This window comes from Amphiprion ocellaris, chromosome 20 (assembly GCF_022539595.1).
Source record: "Amphiprion ocellaris isolate individual 3 ecotype Okinawa chromosome 20, ASM2253959v1, whole genome shotgun sequence".
Classification (NCBI taxonomy): Eukaryota; Metazoa; Chordata; class Actinopteri; family Pomacentridae; genus Amphiprion; species Amphiprion ocellaris.
Window position 1 is genome coordinate 32,439,438 of NC_072785.1, and position 25,882 is coordinate 32,465,319.

Here is a 25,882-nt window from a genome sequence, read left to right on the forward strand (position 1 = left end):
ATGTGCAAAAAACTGAGTAGAAATGTAACATGCCAGCAACACGTCGAGCAGCAACACGTCGACCAGCAACACGTTAACCAGCAACACGTCAACCAACCACATAGCAACCAGCCACACGCCGACCAGCAACACGTCAACCAGCAACACAGCAACCAGCCACACGTCAACCAGCAACACGTCAACCAACCACACAGCAACCAGCCACACGTCAACCAGCAACACGTCAACCAACCACACAGCAACCAGCCACACGTCGACCAGCCACACGTCAACCAGCAACATGTCGACCAGCCACACAGCGACCAGCCACACGTCGACCAGCCACACGTCAACCAGCCACACAGCGACCAGCCACACGTCAACCAGCCACACGCCGACCTGCCACACAGCGACCAGCCACACAGCGACCAGCCACATGTCGACCAGCCACACAGCAACCAGCCACACGTCAACCAACCACACAGCAACCAACCACACGTCGACCAGCCACACGCCGACCATCCACCCCTCGACCAGCAACACGCCGACCAGCCACACAGCAACCAGCCACACAGCAACCAACCACACAGCAACCAACCACACGTCGACCAGCGACACGTCGACCAGCGACACGTCAACCAACCACACAGCAACCAACCACACAGCAACCAACCACACGTTGACCAGCCACACGCCGACCATCCACCCGTCGGCCAGCAACACGCCGACCAGCAACACGCCGACCAGCAACACGCCGACCAGCAACACGTCGACCAACCACACAGCAACCAGCCACACGTCAACCAGCCACACAGCAACCAGCCACACGCCGACCAACCACACGCCGACCAACCACACGTCGACCAGCAACACGTCGACCAGCCACCCAGCAACCAATCACACAGCAACCAACCACACGCCGACCAACCACCCGTCGGCCAGCAACACGCCGACCAGCAACACGCTGACCAGCAACACGTCGACCAACCACACAGCAACCAACCACACGTCGACCAGCCACACGCCCACCAGCCACACGCCCACCAACCACACAGCAACCAACCACACATCGACCAACCACACAGCGACCAGCCACACGCCGACCAGCCGCATGCCGACCAGCAACACGCCGACCAGCAACACGTCAACCAACCACACAGCAACCAGCCACACGTCGACCAGCAACACGCCGACCAGCCACACAGCAACCAGCAACACGTCGACCAGCAACACAGCGACCAGCCACACGTCGACCAGCAACACGTCGACCAGCCACACGCCCACCAACCACACGTCAACCAACCACACGTCAACCAACCACACGGCGACCAGCCACACGCCGACCAGCCACACGTCAACCAGCAACACGTCGACCAACCACACAGCAACCAGCCACACGCCGACCAGCCACACAGCAACCAACCACACGTCAACCAACCACACGTCGACCAGCAACACGTCGACCAGCAACACAGCAACCAACCACACATTGACCAGCCACACGTAGACCAACCACAGAGCGACCAGCCACACAGCGACCAGCAATACGTCGACCAGCAACACAGCGACCAGCCACACGCCGACCAGCAACACGTCAACCAACCACACAGCAACCAGCCACACGTCGACCAGCCACACGTCGACCAGCCACACATTGACCAGCAACACGCTTACCAGCAACACGTCGACCAGCAACACGTCGACCAGCCACACAGCAACCAGCCGCACGCCGACCAGCCACACAGCAACCAACCACACGTCAACCAGCCACACGCCGACCAGCAACACGTCGACCAGCAACACGCCGACCAGCAACACGTCGACCAGCAACACGTCGACCAGCAACACAGCAACCAACCACACATTGACCAGCCACACGTAGACCAACCACAGAGCGACCAGCCACACAGCGACCAGCAATACGTCGACCAGCAACACAGCGACCAGCCACACGTCGACCAGCTACACATCAACCAACCACACAGCAACCAGCCACACGTCGACCAGCAACACGTCGACCAGCAACACAGCGACCAGCCACACGTCGACCAGCTACACATCAACCAACCACACGTCAAGCAACCAACCACACGTCGACCAGCCACACGCCGACCAGCAACACGTCGACCAGCAACACAGCGACCAGCAACACAGCGACCAGCCACACGCCGACCAGCAACACGTCGACCAGCAACACGTCGACCAGCCACACGTCGACCAGCAACACGTCGACCAGCCACACAGCGACCAGCCACACGCCGACCAGCAACACGTCGACCAGCCACACGTCGACCAGCAACACAGCGACCAGCCACACGCCGACCAGCAACACGTCGACCAGCCACACGCCGACCAGCAACACGTCGACCAGCCACACGTCGACCAGCAACACAGCGACCAGCCACACGCCGACCAGCAACACGTCGACCAGCCACACGTCGACCAGCAACACAGCGACCAGCCACACGCCGACCAGCAACATGTCGACCAGCAACACGTCGACCAGCAACACGTCGACCAGCAACACGTCGACCAGCAACACAGCGACCAGCAACACAGCGACCAGCCACACAGCAACCAGCAACACATCAACCAGCAGCAATTTTTGATGCATTTGTGTATTTTTGCGTTGCCTCCTGCAGACTTATCTTCCTCCAGATTGCAGCAATCGTTGCTGTCAGGCAGCGTGTTTGTTTTCTGTTTCTGTCTCACTTTTATTCTTTTCCTCCTTTATTTCCTCCTTTTCCTCTTTTACCCTCACCTTCATCACCTCCTCTTCCTCCTTCACCCTCACCTTCATCACCTCTTCCTCCCCCCTTCCCCTCCTGTTGATGCTTTTCCAGTTCAGACCAATTAGAAGTGTTTATTTCTCAAGAGCTGAAAGTTCATCTCCTTCTTTTCCGCCCAATTGCTTTCTCTCTCCACACACACTGTAACACACACACTCTCTCCCTCTCACGTGCGCGCACACACACACTTTGGACATGTTTAGTTTTGCTATTTGAAGTCATTACCACAGGAGTGTTTAGCAAACAGCAGCTAAGAGCAGTTTGACATTTGACTCTGACAGACCTCCTCTGTCTTTGTCTTCCAGGAATGTGTCTGTGTGTGTGTGTGTGTGTCATGGATAGAAAGTGAAAAAGTTGTGTGTTTGCGTGTCTTTGTGTGTTGGATCATGTATCGAGCTCTCAGGGCAAAACTTGGCTCAAAGAGACAAAAGAGCGAGAGAGGTCAACAGCAGTGCTCTCTCTCTTTACATTCCTCTGTGTGTGTGTGTGTGTGTGTGTGTGTGTGTGTGTGTGTGTGTGTGTGTGTGTGCGTGCGTGCGTGCGTGCGTGCGTGCGTGCGTGCGTCCGCACAACAAATATTGCAGCCAGCAATAAAACTGCAACAAACACTTTAACCAACAGCAACAACTACAACTTGGCTACAACTATAAATGATAACATGCTCAAGACAGCAACCAGATACAGCAACTACACAAGAGCTCAGCACAGCAAGCAGCAACACAACAAGTGATGCAACTCAGCAAAAACGACAACAGAAAACACTCAACACAGCAACCTGGAACACAACAAAAAATAACGCAACACACACACAAGAGGAAACACTGAACGCAACATGAAGCAACACAACAATTAAAGCAACCTTGCAGCAACGAATAGAGAATCTGCTCAGGACAACAACAAGAAATGCAATGAACAGCAGCTAGACAAGAGACTCAGCAACACAACAAGTAATGCAACCAATGGCAACTAGAGCTTAAAGACAACAACCAGCAATGCAACATCAAACATTGCAACTAATGTCAACTAGACAACAACCAGCAACACAAGTAAAGGAACTTCACAAAAACAACAGTAAACCTTCAACAAGAAACAAAATAACCAGAAGCAACTGGAGAAGATCCTCAGTGCAACAACAAGCAACGCAACAAACTACAATTAGACAAGAGACTCATGCAGCAACTTGAAACACAACAAAAAATAAAGCAACTTGGCAAAAACAAGAGAGGAAACACTAAACACAACAACAATTAATGCAGCTTGACAGCAACAAATAGAGAATCTGATCAAGACAGCAACCAGCAACGCAACCAGTGACAACTAGACAAGAGATTTAACACAGCAACACAACAACAATAATGCAATTTGACCACAACAAATCAATAATTTGCTGAAAGACAGCAACCAGCAATGCAACCAATGACAACTAAACGAGGCTTAACACGGAAACCAGCAACAAATTGTGTGATAACATCAAAAGAATTAAAGAATCTCAGTATGACAACTTGCCATAAAACAGCTAAAAACACGTCAAGCAGCAACGCAACAACAAATGATGCAACTCTGCAGCATGTAAACAAACAGAAGCACATTAAATTCTGTGTTATAGTTTTTTATTTCCTTGTCATTAAGCTGAATTCTGGGTTTATTTCTCCGTTACAGATTTAAAAAATCTGCGCGTTTTAACCTTTTTAATTGGATCTTATTTTGAAACTCCCGTGTTTCTATAAATAAACAGATTTGTTCAGTTCCTGTGGCAGTTTGGTCCTTTAAATGATGAAAAACATCCACTCATGAGTTATAGAACAATTACCTGACAGCCTTCTGCTTGTTATTTTTTTATTTTTTTACATTTATCAAACAAAGACGTGGAACATAATGGCCCGCGCTCCATGAAGCAATCAGGATAATAATACAGTAATAATAAGAAAAAAAAGAAAATAAAGCACTCAGACGGAGAACTCACCTCTGCACACCTGCTCGCCATTGTTTTTTATGCAAAGTGTCTCATCTACATATCACATGACCTTCTGATTATAACTGTTATTTATATGATAAAGTGAAGTGTGTGTTCTCGCTGTTAGTGGCTTCGTCAAATCTCCTCCACGTCGAGTGTTGCTCTTAATATTTCCTCTGGGGGAACTCTTTAATGTCTCACAATACCGCTGATTAAATGTACACGCATGTAGGCATGTGGAGCCCTGGCGTATACTAATGCAACATGTGATTGTGACAACATGTTTGCTGCTGACGGCGGAGTGAGAGTCGATACCCAGCGGTAAAAACGGTCGAATTTATGTCCTGCTTTCAAATCAAAACGTCGGTAAAAGCACACAGGTGTTAACAAAAGAGAACACTCTCAGTAATAGTGGTTATATTTAGTAAGTTCTTCATGAGCTGACGGCTAATTTAATCTGTTTTATTGTACAGAAACTGCTTTGTGTTTCATAAGCCCAGTGTAAAGTCTTAGTTTGCTGCAGCTGTCAGATGAATTTAATGGAGTCAAACTACAAATTAGCATTAAATTAGTGATTAGTAAAGTGTTAGAATACCAAAACCTCTGCAGATTAAACTTCTAAATCATGAAAGCCTGAGTGGTGGCAAGTTAGTGGGCAGAGAGTGGTCACTTATATCAATACTTTATTGTTTTTGTGGTTGCTGGGCAAGAAATAATCTGCTAAAAGTAAAAAAAAAAAAAAAAAAAAATCCTCAAGAAAGACCAGAACCACCAGGTCCAGAACGAGAATCCTTAGTCAAGATCAGCATCCATGGACTATGAAGTGTTATATCAGGACCAAAAATTCTGGAGTCAGTGCTAAAAACATCTCCATTAAGGACTAAAATGTCCTAAGTCAAGACAAAAATGTACAAAAACCAGAGTAGCCAAAGTCAGTTCTGAAATTTCAGAAGCAAAAAACCCTAAAACGAGATTAAGCGCCAAGTCAGAACCAGAACATCCCCACACAGGACTGAAAAGTCCCAAGTCAGGACCAAAGGATCTCAAATCAACACTAAAAGTTCCAAAGACTAAAACATCCCAAATTAATATCAAGATTCACATAGTGTCCAAAGTCTCAAGTCAAGAGCACAATCGACCAACGTCAGGACTTAATGGTCCTAAATCAAGACAAAGAGATCTGTCATTAAGACCAGGTTCCTTGTCAGAACCACAAAGTCATAACTAAACACCAAAACGGTCCAAGTACAAAATGTTGAATAATAATAATCTCCACCAAATCAAAACAACACAGCTTCCGGTCGGTTCTACAAAGTTCCAAGTCATGACCAAAATTAATAACAGACCTCAACAAGTCAGGAGGGAAAACGTCCAAAGTCATAACTGTGAAGTCAAAGATCAGGACCCAGGACTAGAAGGTCTCAAGTCAGGACAAAAGGTATTAGGTCAAGAGCCAGTTTCATGTTAGGTCAAAGAATCCCAAGTGAGAATCCCAAAGTCAAGACCAGAATGTTCCAAGATCTGACAATCTGAGGTCGGACCTAAAAGATTCAAAGTCAAGAAGAAAATGTCCCAAATCAAGACCAGGTTCCTTGTCAGGACCACAAAATCATAAGTCAAGATCAAAAGGTTCCCAGGGCAAGATGTCCCAAATCAAAACCAAAGCCAAGTCAAGAAATAAAAGTTTTAGGTGAGTTCTAAAAAGTTCCAAAGTCAAGACTAAGATGTCCAAAATTAAGACCAGAGCTCACAAAAACAGGACAAAAAAGTCCAAAATCAGAACTATGAAATCAAAGATCGGGATCCAGGACTATAAAGTCTCAAGTCAGGATCAAAAGGTCCTAAATCAAGACCAAGTTCCTTGTCAGGACTACAAAATCATAAGTCAAGATCAAAAAGTTCCAAGGATGAAACATCTAAAATCAAAACCAAATCCAAGTCAGGTTTAAAAAATCCTCAGTCAAGACCAAGTTCCAAGTCAGTTCCACAAAATCTGTCGTCAGAACCAAGTGCCAAACCAAGACCAAGTCCCAAATCAGGACTTCAAAGTCCCAAGCCAGGACCAAAATTTCCAAGGACAAGATGTCCAAAATCAAAACCTCCACCAAGTCAAGAAAAAAGTTTTAGGTCAGTTCTAAAAAGTTCCAAGTCAAGACTAAAATATCCTAAATTAAGTCCAGAGCTCACAAAGGCAAGTGGAAAGATGTCGAAAGTCAGAACAATGAAGTCAAAGATCAGGACCCAGGACTAGAAAATCCCAAGTCAGGACCAAAAGGTACCAAATCAAGAGCCAGTTTCCTGTCAAGGAATCACAAAACCAAGACCGGAATGTTGCAAGATCTGACAATCTCAGGTTAGAACTAAAAGATTCTAGGTGGGAAAAAATAGTCCCAAATAAAGACCAAGTTCCTTTCAGGACCACAAAATCACAAGTCAAGATCAAAAAGTTCCAAGGACAAAATGTCTCAAGACCAGAACCCAACAAGTCAGGACAAGAAATCCTCAGTCTAGATAAAGTCCAAGTCAAGTCCAAAAGGTCCAGAATCAAGACCATGTTACAAGTTTTGTATCATCCAAAAGATTCCAGACAAAACGTCCAAAATAAAGACGAGGGGTCACAAGCTGAGACAGAAAGTCCAAAGTCAGGACCAACTAGAAATCAGTTCCATAAAATCACAGGTCAAGAGTTTGAAAATGACCCAAAAATCCCAGATTAACTTTTTTACCTTGACTGTAGCTGAACTTCAAAGACCTTCGAAGGTAATCAGAGTACTGACCTCTGAGTACTTCCTGTACTAGTTGTACTTTCATAATAAGTCTCCTGAAACTCTTAAATATCACTTTAATACTAACATAATTTAATAGAACATGTCAGTGCTTATATGTACAACAGGAAACAGGAAGTAGTCTGGTGAATGAAAACAGAACTGAGGATAGTTGATGTTCTTTTGTTCTAGTTAATAATAGAAACAGTTTTAAAGGTAGAATGTGTTCGAGGACGGTGAACAGTGTTTGTGTGTCTCCAGTGTTGTAGCTGCTGTGTACGTCTTTGTGTGTTGATCCTGTGAATCTCCAGTTGTTAACCACTGTCTTTGAAGTGCGGCTAGAAAGCTGAGCCTAGCATTAGCGCTTCGACTCGCCCCGAGGCCCGACACTAATATGTGAAACGAACAATACGGCCTTTACATCCATCCAGCCAGCCGTCAGTCAGCGTGGGAGGAAGCCGATCCGATCCGTGTGATACCTGGACACGCACACATTAGTGTTCCGTGTTCTGACATCCAGGTAATAATACACAGAATACAGGCGGACACGGAGACACGCAAACGTCCCATTCACACACACAGATCACACACGTGTTGGACCCGTTAGCGTGTTCTGTGTTTGCTAACGTGTTAGCATGTTCAATGTTAGCTAGTGGGACAAAAATCACAGAAATACCCAGTAATTGTTCATTGTGTTGTTTGCTGCTCTGTGCTGAGTCAGTTTCAATGAATTTAGAATCATTTTAGAAAAACTTTGTAATTTTGGAAAAGTTTTGTGTCCATTTCAGCAAATTTTAACTAATTTTGGGCACATTTAAAGTCATTTTGGACTAATTTTAATCAGTTTGTTTATATTTTGGACATATTGTAAGTAATTGTGGACATTTTAGAACTCCTTTTGGGCTGTTATTTTGGATTTATTTTGAGTAATTTTAGAAAAACCTGGTAACCTGGGCAAGTTTTGTGTTTGTGTGACCAAATTTATTTTGGGTACATTTAATGTCAGATTTTTTTATTTATTTGATTTTTTTTTACTAATTTTGACTAATTTGGGGAATATTTTTGACATATTTTGGTAAATTTTGTGGACATTTTAAAACTACTTTTGTTTAAAAGTAGTTTGATGTTATTTATATATAATGTTAGAAGAACTTGGTAATTTTGGACACGTTTTGTTTCCATTTGGCCAAATTTTAACTTATTTTAGTACATTTAGAGTCAAGTTGGACAAATTTTAAGGAATTTTAGAATAAATTAGGGTTTTTTTAAACTGATTTTAATTCAGTTTGTTAATATTTTGGAAATATTTAAAATAATAATAGATATTTCTGAACCCATTTTGGACAGATTTTGATTCATTTTGGAAACATTTTATGTTATTTTGAACAAGTTTTCAGTAATTTTAGAAAAAGAAGTTTTGGACAGTCATTTTGATCAATTTTGTGTCATTTTGCACATATTTCAAGTGATTGTCAACATTTTAAAACTACTTTTAAACAGATTTTAGATCAGTTTAATGTAAGCATGACAAATGTTTCAAAAACTTGCTAATTTTGGAAGTTTTGTGTTTGTTCGGCCAAATTTTAACTAATTTTGGACACATTTGAGTCATCTTGAACTAATTTTGTGTAATTTTAGAATAAATTTGGTGTTTTTTGACTAATTTTAAGTTAATTTGTTAATATTAAATCAATTTGACACATTTTTAGAAATGTCACATTTTTTAAAAAATAATTTTGGATGAGTTTTGAGTCATTTTGGAAAATTGGGGAATTTTTGTCCTTTTTTAAAAAAATTTGAATCATTTTGAACAGTTTTGAGTCACTGTTTTGAGTCACTAGTCGCTGTTTTCAGTTTTTCATGGATGTTTTCAGGTTTCTTTTGTTTTTGTCACTGTTGTCAGTCATTTTTGACTGATTTCAGTTGGTTTTTAGTGTTTTATGTGTTTATTCATTTACAGTCACTGTCGTCGGTTGTTTTTGTTGCTATTTTCAATTGTTGTCAGGAGCTGTACTTCTGTAGTTTTCAGATGTTGTTTTTGATTGTTTTCAGTAATTTTCAGTCATATTCAGTTACTGTTTTCAGCCACTGTGTTTAATTGGTTTCATTGCTGTTTCCAGTCATTTTCATTCAGTATTTTTTTTGTTTCCGTCACTTTTTCATTTGCAGTTTTTAGTTTCTGCCATTGTTTTCAGTCAGTTTTAGTTCCTCTTTAATTCTGAGAGTATTTTCAGAGTGAAGTTACATTTCCACACGTCTTCATTAACCCTCCTGTTGTCCTCATTTACGGGCACCAAGGAACATTGTTTCCTTGTCAAAAAAAAAAAATCCAAAATTCAGCAAAAAAAATTCCTCAAATTTATGAAAATTTGCCTAACCTTAAGGAAGAAAATTCCAATAATTCCTTAAAAGTTGTATTTTAAAAATCCCCCAAATTTGGCAAGAAAATTCTTGTAAATGTTTTCAAAAAATGAGTAAAAATCTTCCAAAACAATCCTTAAAATATCTGAAATGATATATATATATATATATATATATATATATATATATATATATATATATATATATATATATATATCAGTAAAACTTCTCATATTTTCTTTAAGAACATTCACATAAATTTGGTTGTGTTTTTTGTGAATGTTCTTAAAGAAACATTTTTAGCATTTCTTGTTTTCCACCAAAAAATGCTCAAAAATTTCCCAAAAATGTTGAAAATGTGGAGATCAGAAGTTTCTCTGTAAAAATACATTATTTTTTCCACATTTTCAAGCTTTAAAACATGTCAGTTTGACCTGCAGGACAACACGAGGGTTAAATATAACAACGGGTTCTTTGGGTTTTTTTTTTTAGAAAGTCGGATCATGTGGGAACTGTTTTCAGATTTATCAGATTTTATCTAAAATGACTCATTTATTATATTTTGGGCTTAAATCTGGTCTCAAGCCAGAAGCTCACCTTAAACTGACACTGTGAACACCTACAAGCCCACACTCATCTTTACAAATTCCATCTCCTGACACACACACACACACGCACACACACACACCTGCCAGGACGGATCGGGTTCAGGTCTTCAGAAAGTCGACATGTCGGCTCATTTCTTCTCCTCCCTCAAATTTACCCTCCATCTCCTTTGTTGTCTAACTTTCTTCTCTGTGAAAAGACTGGAGCCCACACAAACATGACAGCCGACACACACACACACACACACACACACACACACACACACACACACACACACACACACACACACACACACACACACACACACACACACACACACACACACACACACACACACACTCTGAGTCGGTGTTCGGTGTCACCTGAGTCGCTGTAATTACGCCCAGGGTGCTAATAGCGTTTCTCTCACCTCTCTGAGAGGTTTGTGTGCAGCGGAGGGGTGAGGCGGGCGGGGAGATAATGGACTCGCTGTTGTTCGCCTTTCAGCTTCTTTGTCGCTCGTTGGTCAGCTGAACTTCTTCTTTTTTTTGTTTCCCGAAGACCTCGGAGGGAAAGCAGATGTAGGTGTGGTGGGTGTAAGGCTGTCAGAGTTCCATCAGGTAACATCCAGGAGAACACAGATGGTCTGACAGCACCTCATCCAGAACCTCCAACACCTGAAACCTCACATCAGACTCTCATAGTCTTCTATACGTTAAACTGCTGCAGGAGAAACGCTTCAGCTTCTACAAGCAGCTTTATTCATCAACTCCTTGTCTGCCGAACTAAAATATTACACGTGGAAGTAGATTCACAGTAGAGAGATTCGCTGGTCCACAGTGCAAAAATGCAAAATACATATTGTTCTTCAAGTACTTATGTAGCAGAAAGAAACGCAAATATCAAATGAAAACTACAACTGAAAGCAATGTCTGAAAACAGCAGAAAAAACAAATAAAAACGACTGACAGAAATCAGCAACTAAAACAGCAGCAAAAACGTCTGAAAACAGTGACTAAAAACAAGTATAAACAACTAAAAACAGTGACTAAAAACAACTGAAAACAACTAAAAACTGACTGAAAACAAGTAAAAATATCTAAAAACAGTGATAAAAACTTCTGAAAACCACAGCAACAGAAATCAGCAGCTAAAAATAACAAAAACAGCTAAAAAATAGTGACTGAAAATGATTGAAAACAGTGACATGAATAACTGACAACAGTGACTAAAAACTGATGAAAACAACCAGAAACGGTGATTAAAAATGACTGAAGATAACGACTTAACTGACAGAAAACTGACTAAAACTAGCAGCAAAAATGACAAAATAAATACTTCTGTGTCCACACATTACAAACCAATCAAAGCCACAACAGACACACACAGCTTTGGCGTTTCCGTGGCAGCAGGTTGAAGTCTAACAGCTGAAAACTGGTTTGAGCTCCGAATTCATAAAGTTTCTGTCAAACCAAGAAGATGAAGTTTCAGACGAGGAAGTCGACACGGATCTGTTGACGGAAACACACAACACACACACACACACACACACACACACACACACAAAGCTCTCATTCATAAAGAGAAACCCTTTCTCTTCTTCCATTTGTTGAGAAAATAACTCACCTGGAATCACAAGATGTAACACACATCAATACAGAAACACACAACTACACAGCTATAGACAACTGTACACAACACATAACAACACAACTATATATCAATACGACTACACAACTACACAACACATAATGGCACAACTACACACACATCAATACAGAAACACAACTACACGTCAGTACAACTACACACATCGTCTCCTCCCTCCTTATCTCCTCCCTCCTTTCCTCCTTCCTCGTCTGCTCCCTCCTTGTCTCCTCTCCTTGTCTCCTCCCTCCTCGTCTCCTCTCCTTGTGTCCTCCCTCCTCATCTCCTCCCTCCTCATCTCCTCTCCTTGTGTCCTCCCTCCTCGTCTCCTCCCTCCTCATCTCCTCTCCTTGTTTCCTCCCTCCTCATCCCCTCCCTCATCGTCTCCTCTCCTTGTCTCCACCCTCGTCTCTTCCATTCTCATCTCCTCCCTCCTTGTTTCCTCCCTCCATCTTTCTTCCTTCCTCGTCTCCTACCTCCTCGTCTTCTCCCTACTTATGTCCTCCCTCCTTTCCTCCTCCTTCCTCGTCTCCTCCCTCCTTGTTTCCTCCCTCCTTCTTTCCTCCTTCCTCGTCTCCTCCCTCCTGTCTTTCCTGTGAGCTTTGACCTCCCAGTCAGGGTGTGTTTGTTTTGTTGGCCAGCGCTGCCGTGTTGTTGTTGTTTTTTCACTCCTCTGACGCTGCGACACGGTCATGAAATCTGAGAAATTAATCAGAGCTTTTGTTCTTCGTGTCAGGAACACAGGGAGTGTGTTTGTGTGTTTTAGTGTGTGTGTGTTTTAATGTGTTTTAGTGTGTGTTTTAGAGTGTGTGTTTGTTTCCACACTATCAGCTTTCTGTCTGTTTGGTTTTGTTTATACTGTGTTTTCCTGTTGCTCAGGACAACAAAACAGACTCCCTTTGTTTGTTTGTTTGTGTCTGTGAGTGTGTGTGTGTGTGTGTTGCCCTCGGTGCAGTGCAAGTGTTTCTCTTTTGTAAACAAACTCGAGTCGCTGCAATAAAACAAACAAACCTCAGAGAAGAATCAGAAACTTTTACTTCAGAGTATTTCTGTACTGCAGTCGAGCATTTATATTGTAGTAGTCATTTTTGTGGTTGTTTTGTGTCTCTTTGAGGTTATTTTGTGTCTCTCTGTGGTCATTTTATGTTTTTTTAGTCGTTTTTTGTATATTTAATGTATCGTTGCGTTTGTGTTTTCTGTCTCTTTGTAGTTATTTTTGTCTTTTTGTGGTCGTTTTGCTTCTTCTAGTTGTGTTGCATTTTGCTGGTTTTAGTCTGCATCTCCGTCTGTGTGTTTCATGTTTCATTCAGGTTGTGTTTCTCCGTTTGTGTGTTTCTGCAGCAGAACCGATGATCCGGTTACACAAACCTGTAACTCCACCTGGACTGTTTACATATTTCCCCTCACTAAGGACATGTGTGTTGTTGTTCCTGCGGCCACAACAAAACAAACGCTCCCATTCCTCCGCCCTGAGACTCACCTGTGTGTGTCTGTGTGAGTCTGTGTGTGTCTGTGCGTGTTGACAGTGTGTGTCGGTGTGTGTTGATAGGTGTGTGTGGGAGTCTCCTCCCCCTCGGGGCGACATCATCACCTGTAGAGCGGCTGTCAGGTTGAAGAGGAGCGCTTGTTTTGTTGAACCGAAGAAAGGAAACAGTGAAAACATACACATGTACTTAGAGCCGCAAGTATGTAAACAAGCTGCAGACACACACACACACACTAAGACACACACTGGAACTACTACACAACCATCACACACACACACACACACACACACACACACACACACTAAGACACACTAAAACACACACTGGAACTACTACACAACCATCACACACACACACACACTAAGACACACTAAAACACACACTGGAACTACTACACAACCATCACACACACACACACTAAGACACACTAAAACACACACACACTAAAACACACACTAGAACTATTACACGACCATCACACACTGAAAAACAAACACACACTAAAACACATTAAAACACACACACTAAAAAACACACAGACACACACACGTGCACAAAGTGGAGCTACTACACAACCATTACACAAAAAACAAACTAAAAAAACACAGACACACACTAAAACACACACACACAGACACACATTCCCTCCAGTACCTTTTAAGGTGAGTCCAGCCCTGATCATTTTACCTGCTGCTCTCTTCAACTCATTTGTCCTCCCCTTCCTCCCCCTCCATCATTAACAGCTAATGTTACTCCCCCCTCCTCCCCCTCCATCTGCAGCTCCTCCCCCTCCTACCTGTCCACAGGTATGTGTTCCCCCAGCACTTCATTACAAAATGTCCATGCAGTTAGCTTAGCACAAACAATGGGAGTGAAAGGAAACTGTTAGCCTCAGATTAAACCTCTTTTGTGTCTCTTTGTGCCTGTTTTGTGTTTCTTTGTGGCTGTTTTGTGTCTCTTTGTGCCTGTTTTGTGTCTCTTTGTGGCTGTTTTGTGTCTCTTTGTGGCTGTTTTGTATCTCTTTGTGGTTGTTTTGCGTCTCTTTGTGGCCGTTTTGTGTCTCTTTGTGGTTGTTTTCATCCCTTTGTGGCTGTTTTGTGTCTCTTTGTGGTATTCTTGTTTTTTACAGTAATTTCTTTATATTTCTTTTAGTTCCACTGTAAAAACAAACAGTAAAAAACACTTTTTCCATATTTAGTCGGTTAGTCTGATCTAATCTATAAATCATGAGTCCTTTCTTCATCCTGTCTGCTGTTTCTGAATGATGTATTTATATTTCTGTGTGTTTCATCTCCTGTTTCCTCTAAAACAGTGTGTGATACGCTGCAGCAGAAATTAACCGGCCTCCTGCTTCGGATAAATAAACCTCTGGCAGCTTTCCTGCGATGCCTTCAGGTGCTCTCAGGTTATTAATGGTCCAGACTCGGGGCTGTAACCTCCGGCTTCACCTCGGCTCTGTAAACAGCAGCATGGTGGGAAAGTTGGGTCCATCCGTCTCACTTCCTGTCAGGTAAGATGAGACGAGGCGGCTGATCGATGGCTGCCAACCGCAGGAACACCAGCGGTCCTGCTGCTGCTCCACACCCGTATCTATAATAAAACAGAATTAACAGCAGTCTGTAATTCAGTTTGATGTGGGTGTTGGGTTTATAAAGAACCAGATGGAAGAAGAACTCACTGATTTAAGTCTGTACGTAACACAACAACTGTAAAGAGTTATTCAGATTATAACCAGTAATCTTTGAGCAGTAAAGCAGCTGAAAACTGTTTAGAATCGACTGATTCTGTCTCTGAGCTCAGTTTGTGTCTCTTTGTTGTCAATTTGTGGCTATTTTTTATTTAATTGGGGTAATTTTATGTGTCTTTGTGCCCTTTTTACTTCTGTTTGTGTTCATTTTGTGTCCCTTTTTTTTGGTTTGTATGTCTTTGTTGCTGTTTGCATCTCTGTGTTCGTTTTGTATCTTTTTGTGGTTGTTTTCTCTTTCTTCAGCTGTTTTTCATTGTGTTTTAGTTGTCTCTCTGTCCTTGTTGCTGTTTTGCATCTTTTGTTGCCGTAGTCTGCTTTGACTACTTTTGTGTTCCTTTTTTTGTTGGTTTGTGTGTCTTTGTGGTTGTTTTGTGTCTTTCTTCGGCTATTTACCGTGTAGCTATGTCTACAACATGGTTTTATCTAGAGTTAGCATTAATTTCTGTTCTTTTTGCATCTCTTTGTATTTGTTTTGAGTGTTTTTTGCGGCTTTGTTGTTGTTTTTGCATCGGTTTATGTTCATTTTGTGTCCCTTTTTTGTTTGTGTGTCTGTGCGTTTTCTGTGTCTTTTTTCAGCTGTTTTCCATCTACTTGTGCTTTTGGGTGTCTTACAGATGGTTTTATCTTTGCACAGAGTTAGCATTAATTTATATCCATTTTGCATCTTTTTGTATTCCTTCTCTTTTTGGTCTTTTTCTCTGTTTTAGTTGTTTTTTCTCCTCGTTGCTGTTTTGCATCTCTTGGTCTTTGTTTTGAGTAGTTTCATGTGTCTCTGATGTAATTTTTTCAGTTTGACGTGGTGTTGGTTAGTTTGGAGCCAGTTCCAGGTAAATGTTCAGTTAAACGATAAATCATCTCCGCCAGGTCGGACCAGTCCAAAGTTGTAGAAATGCGGGGGTGTTCAGGTGGTCTGTTCCTCCAGAAATAACAGATGAATCCTGAAAGGCTGCTTTCTTGATTGTCCAACCAGTTAAACTTTTGATGACCGCTGCATCAGAGTTTTATGATGGTTTACAGGGTGAAGCTACAGAAAGTCCTTCAGAGATCCAACGATGGTTGCGTCCTCCTCTCTATAAATAGATCAGATTCATCACAGACTGACAATGTGACATCTTAAATTCAATTTTATTCCTATAGCGCCAATTACAGGTGAAATTGTCTCAAGACGTTTTACAGAACCCATATGCCTGAACCTATGCATGAGTGAAGCCTTCTCTGGTCTCTGTAGTATTAAGCAGTAAGAGGTTCCACCTGGTGGAACAACCAGCTGATCTACATTTACTGACATGCACGACCTTCTCCTTTTACCTTATCAGTTAATATGTTTTTAATTTGTGACATTATTAATGGCAATTAATTTATTTATTCGTCATTAGCATCTTTAGTGTCTATATTTATTGTTGTTCAAAAACAAAAACTGAGTAAAAAAAAGCAAAACTGAAGCTACAATTTAAACCTTGAAGTACTAAACGTTCTTGGAATTATTCTAATGTAGTATTTTCTGTAGTCATTTTCTACGTTTTAATCCACAGTGTCTCTCTGAACTCACTCAGGTCTTCCACTAGCACTCAGCTAACCGTTGGGATGTGTTGGTTCTTTTTGGGTTTTGATAACCTTTGAGTAAATTTCATGCAAAAATTCACTGACAATCAAAAGCCATGCTAACGTGCTAAACCTGAATAGCAAGTCGTCCTCCCAGTTTAAGGAAATCGACATTGTGTGTTTCTTGGTGTAACAAGACTTTTGGATCAGTTTCTGTTTTGCTCTGGGCCTGGGGTTTGGTTCTGGGTCTTGGGTTTGGTTCTGGGCTTTGGTCCACACCGGCCCAGTTCTTCCTGTCCCCACGGTTCCAGCTCTGACTTGTCTGGGCTCAGACTGAACCTCCAGGTATTTGTGTTTCGGGTCACGTTCCAGTCAGACCCACCAGGTGCTGAGGATTAGTGTCGCCAAACTCTCTGTACCTTGAAGAGCAGCCGGAGCTTATCACCACAACAGACTATTAGAGGCTTGGCCTGAATGTTGGCGTTAGCGGAGGTCCGTGTTGTCATGTAAACCGGGTCTGTTAGATCCAGTCTGCGATGAGTTGGGACAAAAACACGTCCACCGTGTCCTGGTTCACTCCTGAATTTAGGACTTAAAATTCTTTTTTTCTGAGGTTTGAACCACAGCTGTGGACGTTGTACTGGACTAGAGACTGACTTTGGTGATTTAACTTGTTTTGTTGTGACTGATCTGGTTGGAAAAGACTCAAGACTCAGAACTTAGACTTTAGTTCCTGATTTACTGGAGATTTTTGCAAAGAAAAATATCTGCAAAACCTTAGAGATGGAAGTAACGACTTACATGTACTTGGGTTATTGTGACTTCCAGTATGAAAACTGCTTTTACTTTCATTAGTCTGTTTATTTTTTGATATTTTATCTCCCTACAGTTTAAATTCTGCTGTTAGTGTGAATAAAGTCTCTAAATGCTAAAAAAATGATGTCACTTCCTGCTGTAATACAGGAAGTCAGTTGTTAATTCGAAGCCACAATATTGGATAAGTAAAAAATAAATCAGTTTTTTAGCTCTGAAGCTACATTTTTAGCAAGATACATGTCAGTCCTGGATCATAACTTCTAGATGTGGCAGAATTATGTTCATGTTTGCAAACTCTCCTTCTGGTTTTGTGGAGGTTCAGAACAGATTTTAACCCAGTCCAGTAAAAAAATAACCTTTATTTAGCCATAGAGAAATCCAGTTATATTTAGCTCTTCAAAAACTTCGGACGAAAGGCGTGTTTGGAGTCAAGATTTAGGATTTTTCAGGACTTCATGAAGTTATTATTAGTGCATTTTGCGTAATTTAGCAGAAGACATTCTGGACAAATTTGAGTAATTTAGGTTTCTACACATTTCTGAAAGGTTTTTAGTTATTTTGGACAATCTTTATCTTCTTTTAGACATATTTTGGACAGATTTCCAGTCTTTGTCTGGTCAAACTTTAACCCATCAGATTCTACTGATGTTAGAGCCTCAACAGTTGGAGAAATGTGGACCAAAGACTGTATTTTAGTAGAAACATGGATCCATCCATAGATAGACACTTACAGGAACTTTATGGAGACACTAGACCAGCCTGGATTGGAGATTTTGCTTTTCTTTTCCATTTTCCAAAGCCGGTAATTAAAACTGTGAGTTTCGAGTCAAGATTAGTTTTTTTCAGAGAAGAAGCTTCCATGTGGTTTTTTTTTCCATAAAAGTGACCTGGAAGTTCACATCAGTCTTCACACCAGACCTGCTGAACTCTGATGATTGTTTAAAGTAGAAACTTAGTCAGTAGAAAATCCGTCTGTGCTCTTTCTGAGTGTTTTCATTCAACAGTGAGTCTCTGTTTTGACTCTGTGTGTTTGTTGGATGGAAACACTGAGTTTACGTTAATGTGTGTGTTTGTCTGTGTGTCTGCTTCTTCTTCACGTCCACAAACTGACGGTCATGTTGTGTTATCAGTCCTTCAGACAGAAATATGCTGCTGCACCATCTCAGATTCACTTCACTTATTTGTTATTTGGGACCCATAACTAAGTTGTGTTAAATATTTTGAGATTTTCAGACTTGAATTTTTATATTTTCACCCAAATCAACATCTTACCTAGAACCCACTTTTAGAGTTCAGTACCTCTAGAAATAAAACTCCAACAGCCCTGAAATGTGGTGAGAAAGAAGAATAATTTCATCAGATCAGAATGATTGAATGGATCCAGCAGAAGACACAGTTTTAACTAATTAATTTAATTTTTGGATCTTGGGAATAGAAAAAAAATGCTCAATTTAAAGTATCTATACTTATACTGGAACATCCAGTAGGGAAAAATCAGACTCATATGTTGTTAAATTTCAACATGATGCAGCTTCTGGCATCTAACAACATCTAGACCTCTGTGAACACCTAGACCTCTATGAACATCTAGACCTGTATGAACACCAACATCTAGAGCTCTATGAACATCTAGACCTCTATGAACACCAACATCGAGACCTCTATGAACATCTAGACCTCTGTGAACACCTAGACCTCTATGAACATCTAGACCTGTATGAACACCAACATCTAGAGCTCTTTGAACATCTAGACCTCTATGAACACCAACATCGAGACCTCTATGAACATGTAGACCTCTATGAACATCTAGACCTCTATGAACATCTAGACCTGTATGAACACCAACATCTAGAGCTCTATGAACATCTAGACCTCTATGAACACCAACATCGAGACCTCTATGAACATCTAGACCTCTGTGAACACCTAAACCTCTATGAACATCTAGACCTGTATGAACACCAACATCTAGAGCTCTTTGAACATCTAGACCTCTATGAACACCAACATCGAGACCTCTATGAACATGTAGACCTCTATGAACATCTAGACCTCTATGAACATCTTGACCTCTACGAACACCAACACCTAGACCTCTATGAACATCTAGACCTGTATGAACATCAACATCTAGAGCTCTATGAACATCTAGACCTCTATGAACACCTAAACCTCTATGAACATCTAGACCTGTATGAACATCAACATCTAGAGCTCTATGACATCTAGACCTCTATGAACACCTAGACCTCTATGAACATCTAGACCTGTATGAACACCAACATCTAGAGCTCTATGAACATCTAGACCTCTATGAACACCAACATCGAGACCTCTATGAACATCTAGACCTCTGTGAACACCTAGACCTCTATGAACATCTAGACCTGTATGAACACCAACATCTAGAGCTCTTTGAACATCTAGACCTCTATGAACACCAACATCGAGACCTCTATGAACATGTAGACCTCTATGAACATCTAGACCTCTATGAACATCTAGACCTGTATGAACACCAACATCTAGAGCTCTATGAACATCTAGACCTCTATGAACACCAACATCGAGACCTCTATGAACATCTAGACCTCTGTGAACACCTAGACCTCTATGAACATCTAGACCTGTATGAACACCAACATCTAGAGCTCTTTGAACATCTAGACCTCTATGAACACCAACATCGAGACCTCTATGAACATGTAGACCTCTATGAACATCTAGACCTCTATGAACATCTAGACCTCTACGAACACCAACACCTAGACCTCTATGAACATCTAGACCTGTATGAACATCAACATCTAGAGCTCTATGAACATCTAGACCTCTATGAACACCTAGACCTCTATGAACATCTAGACCTGTATGAACATCAACATCTAGAGCTCTATGACATCTAGACCTCTGTGAACACCTAGACCTCTATGAACATCTAGACCTGTATGAACACCAACATCTAGAGCTCTATGAACACCTAGACCTCTATGAACACCAACATCGAGACCTCTATGAACACCTAGACCTCTATGAACATCTAGACCTGTATGAACATCTAGACCTCTATGAACATCTAGACCTCTATGAACACCTAGACCTCTATGAACATCTAGACCTGTATGAACATCTAGATCTCTATGAACATCTAGACCTCTATGAACACCAACACCTAGACCTCTATGAACATCTAGACCTCTATGAACATCAACATCGAGAGCTCTATGAACATCTAGACCTCTATGAACACCTAGACCTCTATGAACATCCAGACCTCTATGAACATCTAGACCTCTATGAACATCCAGACCTCTATGAACATCTAGACCTGTATGAACACCAACATCTAGAGCTCTATGAACATCTAGACCTCTATGAACACAAACACCTAGACCTCTATGAACATCTAGACCTCTATGAACACCAACATCTAGACCTCTATGAACATCTAGACCTCTATGAACATCTAGACCTCTATGAACACCAACATCTAGACCTCTATGAACATCTAGACCTGTATGAACACCTAGACCTCTATGAACATCCAGACCTCTATGAACATCTAGACCTGTATGAACACCAACATCTAGAGCTCTATGAACATCTAGACCTCTATGAACATCTAGACCTGTATGAACACCTAGACCTGTATGAACACCTAGACCCTAGACATCTCAAGATGTTTTGGACAGATTTCAAGTTACTACGGACTATTTCACTTAATTTTTTTAAAGTTTCAAGACATTTTTTTAAATTTGGAGAAATTTTGGACACATTTCCATTTATTCTGGGCAATCATCTTCTTTTGGGCACATTTTGAGTAATCTTTGATAAGACATTCTGGACAAATTGGAGTAATTTAAATCAGGTTTCTAGTGATGATGAACAGGTTTCTACATATTTTTGAAAGATTTAGATTTTTTTGAACAATCTTTCTCTTCTTTTTGACAAATCTTGGACAGATTTCCAGTCTTTGTCTGGTCAAACTTTAACCCATCAGGTTCTACTGATGTTAGAGCCTCAACAGTTGGAGAAATGTGGACCAAAGACTAGATTTTAGTAGAAATATGGATCCATCCATAGATAAACACTTACAGGAACTTTATGGAGACACTAGACCAGCCTGGATTGGAGATTTTGCTTTTTTTCCCCCATTTTCAAAAGCTGATAATTAAACTGTGTCCTCTGCTGTATCCATTCAGTCATTCTGCTCTAATTCTGTCTGTTCTCACCGCATTTCTTGGTGTTTTGTCATTTTCAAGAGCCAGTAATTAATCATTACTGTCATTCTGGACACTTTTCAGGTTGTTTTGTGCAGATTTCAAGGAATTCTGCGCAATTTTTGTGTGATATTGGATATAAGTTAAGACATTTTGGACAAGTTTTAAGGAATTGTTCAGCAAGTTCAGACTCCTTGTGGACAGATTTAAAGGCATTTTTGACAGGTTTCAAGTCAAAGTTGGAGAAAAAAAACAAAACCTTGGGTTGACATACATCTATATATACACACATCAAGTTATTCAGTCGTTTGTCTATTGATAACCTGAGTTCTCACCAAATTTCATGTTTGTAGGAGTTTTATTTCTGGAGATATTCAACCCCTAAAGTGATTCCCAGGTTTAGTTTGGAGGGTGGAAATTAATCAATCCCATGTCTGTAAATAGTAGAAATCCTCAAACTGTTTTAGTGTGTAGTTTGGGGTCTTGGTTTGTAGTTTTGGCTCTTGGTTTGTAGTTTTTGGTCTTAGTTTGTAGTTTTGGGTCTTGGTTTGTACTTTTGGGTCTTAGTTTGTAGTGATTTTTGAGGCGTTGTGTGCAGGAATTCAGCTGCTGGTGTTGCCAGGTGTCTGCAGTTGTTCCTCTGTCGTCAAGTTCCTCTTCACCTCTTTAAAAGCAAACAAAGAACTCACAACAGCCTCACACTGGCTGAGGAGGCTGAACAAGACGCCAAGCGCAGAGGAGGGGGACTTTTAGCCCAGAGGTCGGAAGTCAGGGGCCCTTAAACCAACACTCTGGTCCTCTAAAGCTCACAGCAATTACCTCTCAGACACTCTGTGAGGCAGAAAAGACTTGATTCAGCAGCGGCACCAATTAATGCTGCTGTCGACGCTGAAAGAAGGAGGCCACGGACACAATCACGCTCACTTATTGAGGGGCCCTGGACCCTCGATCGCTTTCTCACCCGAAGGCTGGGAGAAAAGGCCGGCGAGGACGGATTCAGAGTGCAAATTAACTCTTTTTCCCTGTTTTTTTTCCCCTCCGTCGGCGTCTTTTCAGCCGGATAATGAGGCTGTCTTTACGCGGCCGATCAGCCACACAATGCCACACATCCACACCACATGACATGCCTCATGACACACCTCATGACACGCCACATGACACGCCACATGACACGCCAGCATCACCTTGGCTGTCAGTAATTGGCTGCTCTGCATCGACGAGGCCGGTTGTTTTAACGACGACGACGACGTGTTGCTGCTGCTCAGGAAGATGGAGGCAGAATCTGAAAATCATCTCAGATTTATTTACTAATATTTATCACTTCTGGCTTTTACTGATGCTTCTCCAGTTTTAGGTAAATTTGTGAATTCAGGACTTTTGGGATTTCGTGGTTTTCTTGTTTTGAGGTTAATGATCCATCAGTTAAAAAAAAAAAAATCAAAAATCACCTAAAAGTGATGAAAAATGACCACAAAACAACCAAAAATCTAAAATAAAAAGTGACCACAAAAAGACACAAAACAACCAAAAAAAGATTTTAAAAAATTAACACAAAAAGACACAAAACAACTGTAGACTCACAAAATGACCAAAAGTCATCACAAAGTGACAAAAAATGACCACATAAAAACACAAAACAACCAAAAAGTGATTAAAAAATGACCACAAAAAGACACAAAACAACCATAGGCACACAAAACAACCAAAAAATGACCACAAAAAGACACAAAACAGCTTTAGACACAAACGACCAAAAATTACACAAAATGACAAAAAATGACCTCATAAAAACACAAAACAACCAAAAAGTGATTAAAAAATAACCACAAAAAGACACAAAACAACTGTAGATGCACAAAATGATCAAAAATCACCACGAAGTGACAAAAAATCACCACATAAAGACACAAAACAACCAAAAAGTGATTTGAAAAATGACCAAAAAAGACACAAACAACTATAGGCACACAAAAAACACAACAAAACCAAAAAATTAGCACAAAAAGACACAAAACAACTTTAGACTCACAAAATGACCATAAATCACCACAGGGTGACAAAAAATGACCACATAGATACACAAAACAACCACAAAATGATTTTAAAAAATTACCACAAAATGACTGTCATGAGAGCAGATAAAGAGAAAGATGAGCATAAAGAGACAAAACTGTAAAGAGATTAAAATTATTGTTCCAGAATAGATAATAATAATAATAATAATAATAGTAGTAGTTTACATATTATTAAAATTGTACTCTGGTGAAATACAATATATAACTCAATTTTATGGTACAGGAAAAAAGTAAGATTTTTGTCATTTCTGACAACATTTGTGTAATTCTGGACAAATTTTCTGCAATTTTGGATTATTTTCAAGTCATTTTCAACTGATTTTGGACGATTTTTAAACCATCTTGGACAAATTTAGTGTCATCCTGCTCAGTTTCAGTCATTCTGAATCATTTTTAATCATTTGAGAGAATTTCAGAGTGATTTTGGATCAGTCATTTTAGACTATTTTCATGTCATTCTGAACTAATTTTCGTGGTTGTAGATCATTTATTGAAACTTCTGTAATTCTGGATCATTTTGAATCATTTTGGATCCTTGTTGAAGCATCTTGGACAATCAGGAAGCAGTAAAGTATTACAGAAATTATACAGAACTCAGTTTGGATGTTTTTGGTGGGTTAGATGCTTCTAAAACCTTGAAAACTCTATGATTTTTTTTGTCTCCTGACTTTTGGTCTCAGTCGAGTCAGTCGATTCTTCACTGTTGCACCAAAGATTTCAGAATTTTTTAGTTTTTAAAGCATCAGGTTTCTGCAAAGATGTTATTTTTGACTTTTTTTTTTTAAGATGAGTAGTTCGAGGACTGACGGGAAATTTCTCTGATTGTGGATTTTTATAAAGAAAATTTTAACGTTGGCTTGTTTTCATATTAACACTGTATATGAGATTTCTTGGACGCTTTGTGGTCATTTTGTGTGTCTGCAGTTGTTTTGTGTCTGTTTGTGGTCATTTTTTATTACTTTGTGGTCACTTTTTGGACTTTTTTTGGTTATTTTGTGGTTTTATGTTTCTACAGTTGTTTTTTGTCTTTCTGTGGCCTTTTTTGCTACTTTGTGGTCACTTTGGAGTTTTTGGGTCGTTTTGTGTGTCTTCAGTTGTTTTGTGTCTTTTTCTGGTCATTTTTTGTTGTCACGTTTTGATGATTTTTGGTCATTTTGTTGTCGTTTTGTGTGTCTACAGTTGTTTTGTGTCTTGTGTTCATTTTTTATCACATTTTGGTGATTTTTGGAAATTTTATGGTTGTTTTGTGTTTCTACAGTTGTTTTTTTTTTCTTTTTGTGTTCATTTTTTATCGCTTAATGGTGATTTTTGGTCCTTTTGTGTGTCTACAGTTGCTTTTTTTTGTCTTTCGTGGTCATTTTTTGTCACTTTTTGGTGATTTTTGGAAGTATTTTGGTCGTTTTGTGGTTGTTTTGTTTGTCTACATTTGCTTTGTGTCTTTTGTGGTAATTTCTTGTCACGGTTTGGTGGTTTTTGGTGGTTTTGGGTTTGTACAATTGTCTTTTTGTGTCTTTTTTTGGTCATTTTTTCTCCCTTTGTGGTGATTTTTTGTCATCTTGTCGTCGTTTTGCGTGTTCAAACCAGAGAAATGTGTCATTTTAATTCTTATGACGATGTGTTTGGTTGTGTTTGCCAAGATCTGCACAAGTTTCACCTGGAGTTTAATAAAAGCTGCAACACAGCTTTTTATTAAACTCCAGGTTTAATCTGTGCAGATCTTTGCGTCCAGAGCCTGTTGAAGTTCAGACTACAGCTCGGTTTCCTGGCCTTTCTTGGAGGAATGTTTCCCGTCTGGCAGCTTGTTGTTGTTGTGAGGTTTCCTGGAGGAGGTCAGGCTGATAAATGGTCATCTAATGAGCTGACCAATGGGCTGCTGACGGAGCAGAGGGATCTGCTGGAACCGATCCGCTGA

The 25,882-nt window shown here is 40.8% G+C and overlaps 1 protein-coding gene across 1 annotated transcript; it reads left to right on the forward strand.

Annotated features, from left to right (window-relative positions):
* LOC129347771 (involucrin-like) lies at positions 1-25,882 on the forward strand. The gene is made up of 3 exons (XM_055005982.1): positions 1-2,022; positions 2,081-2,597; positions 25,686-25,882. Exons 1-3 carry the CDS (start codon positions 1-3, stop codon positions 25,880-25,882), a joined length of 2,736 nt encoding a protein of 911 aa, XP_054861957.1.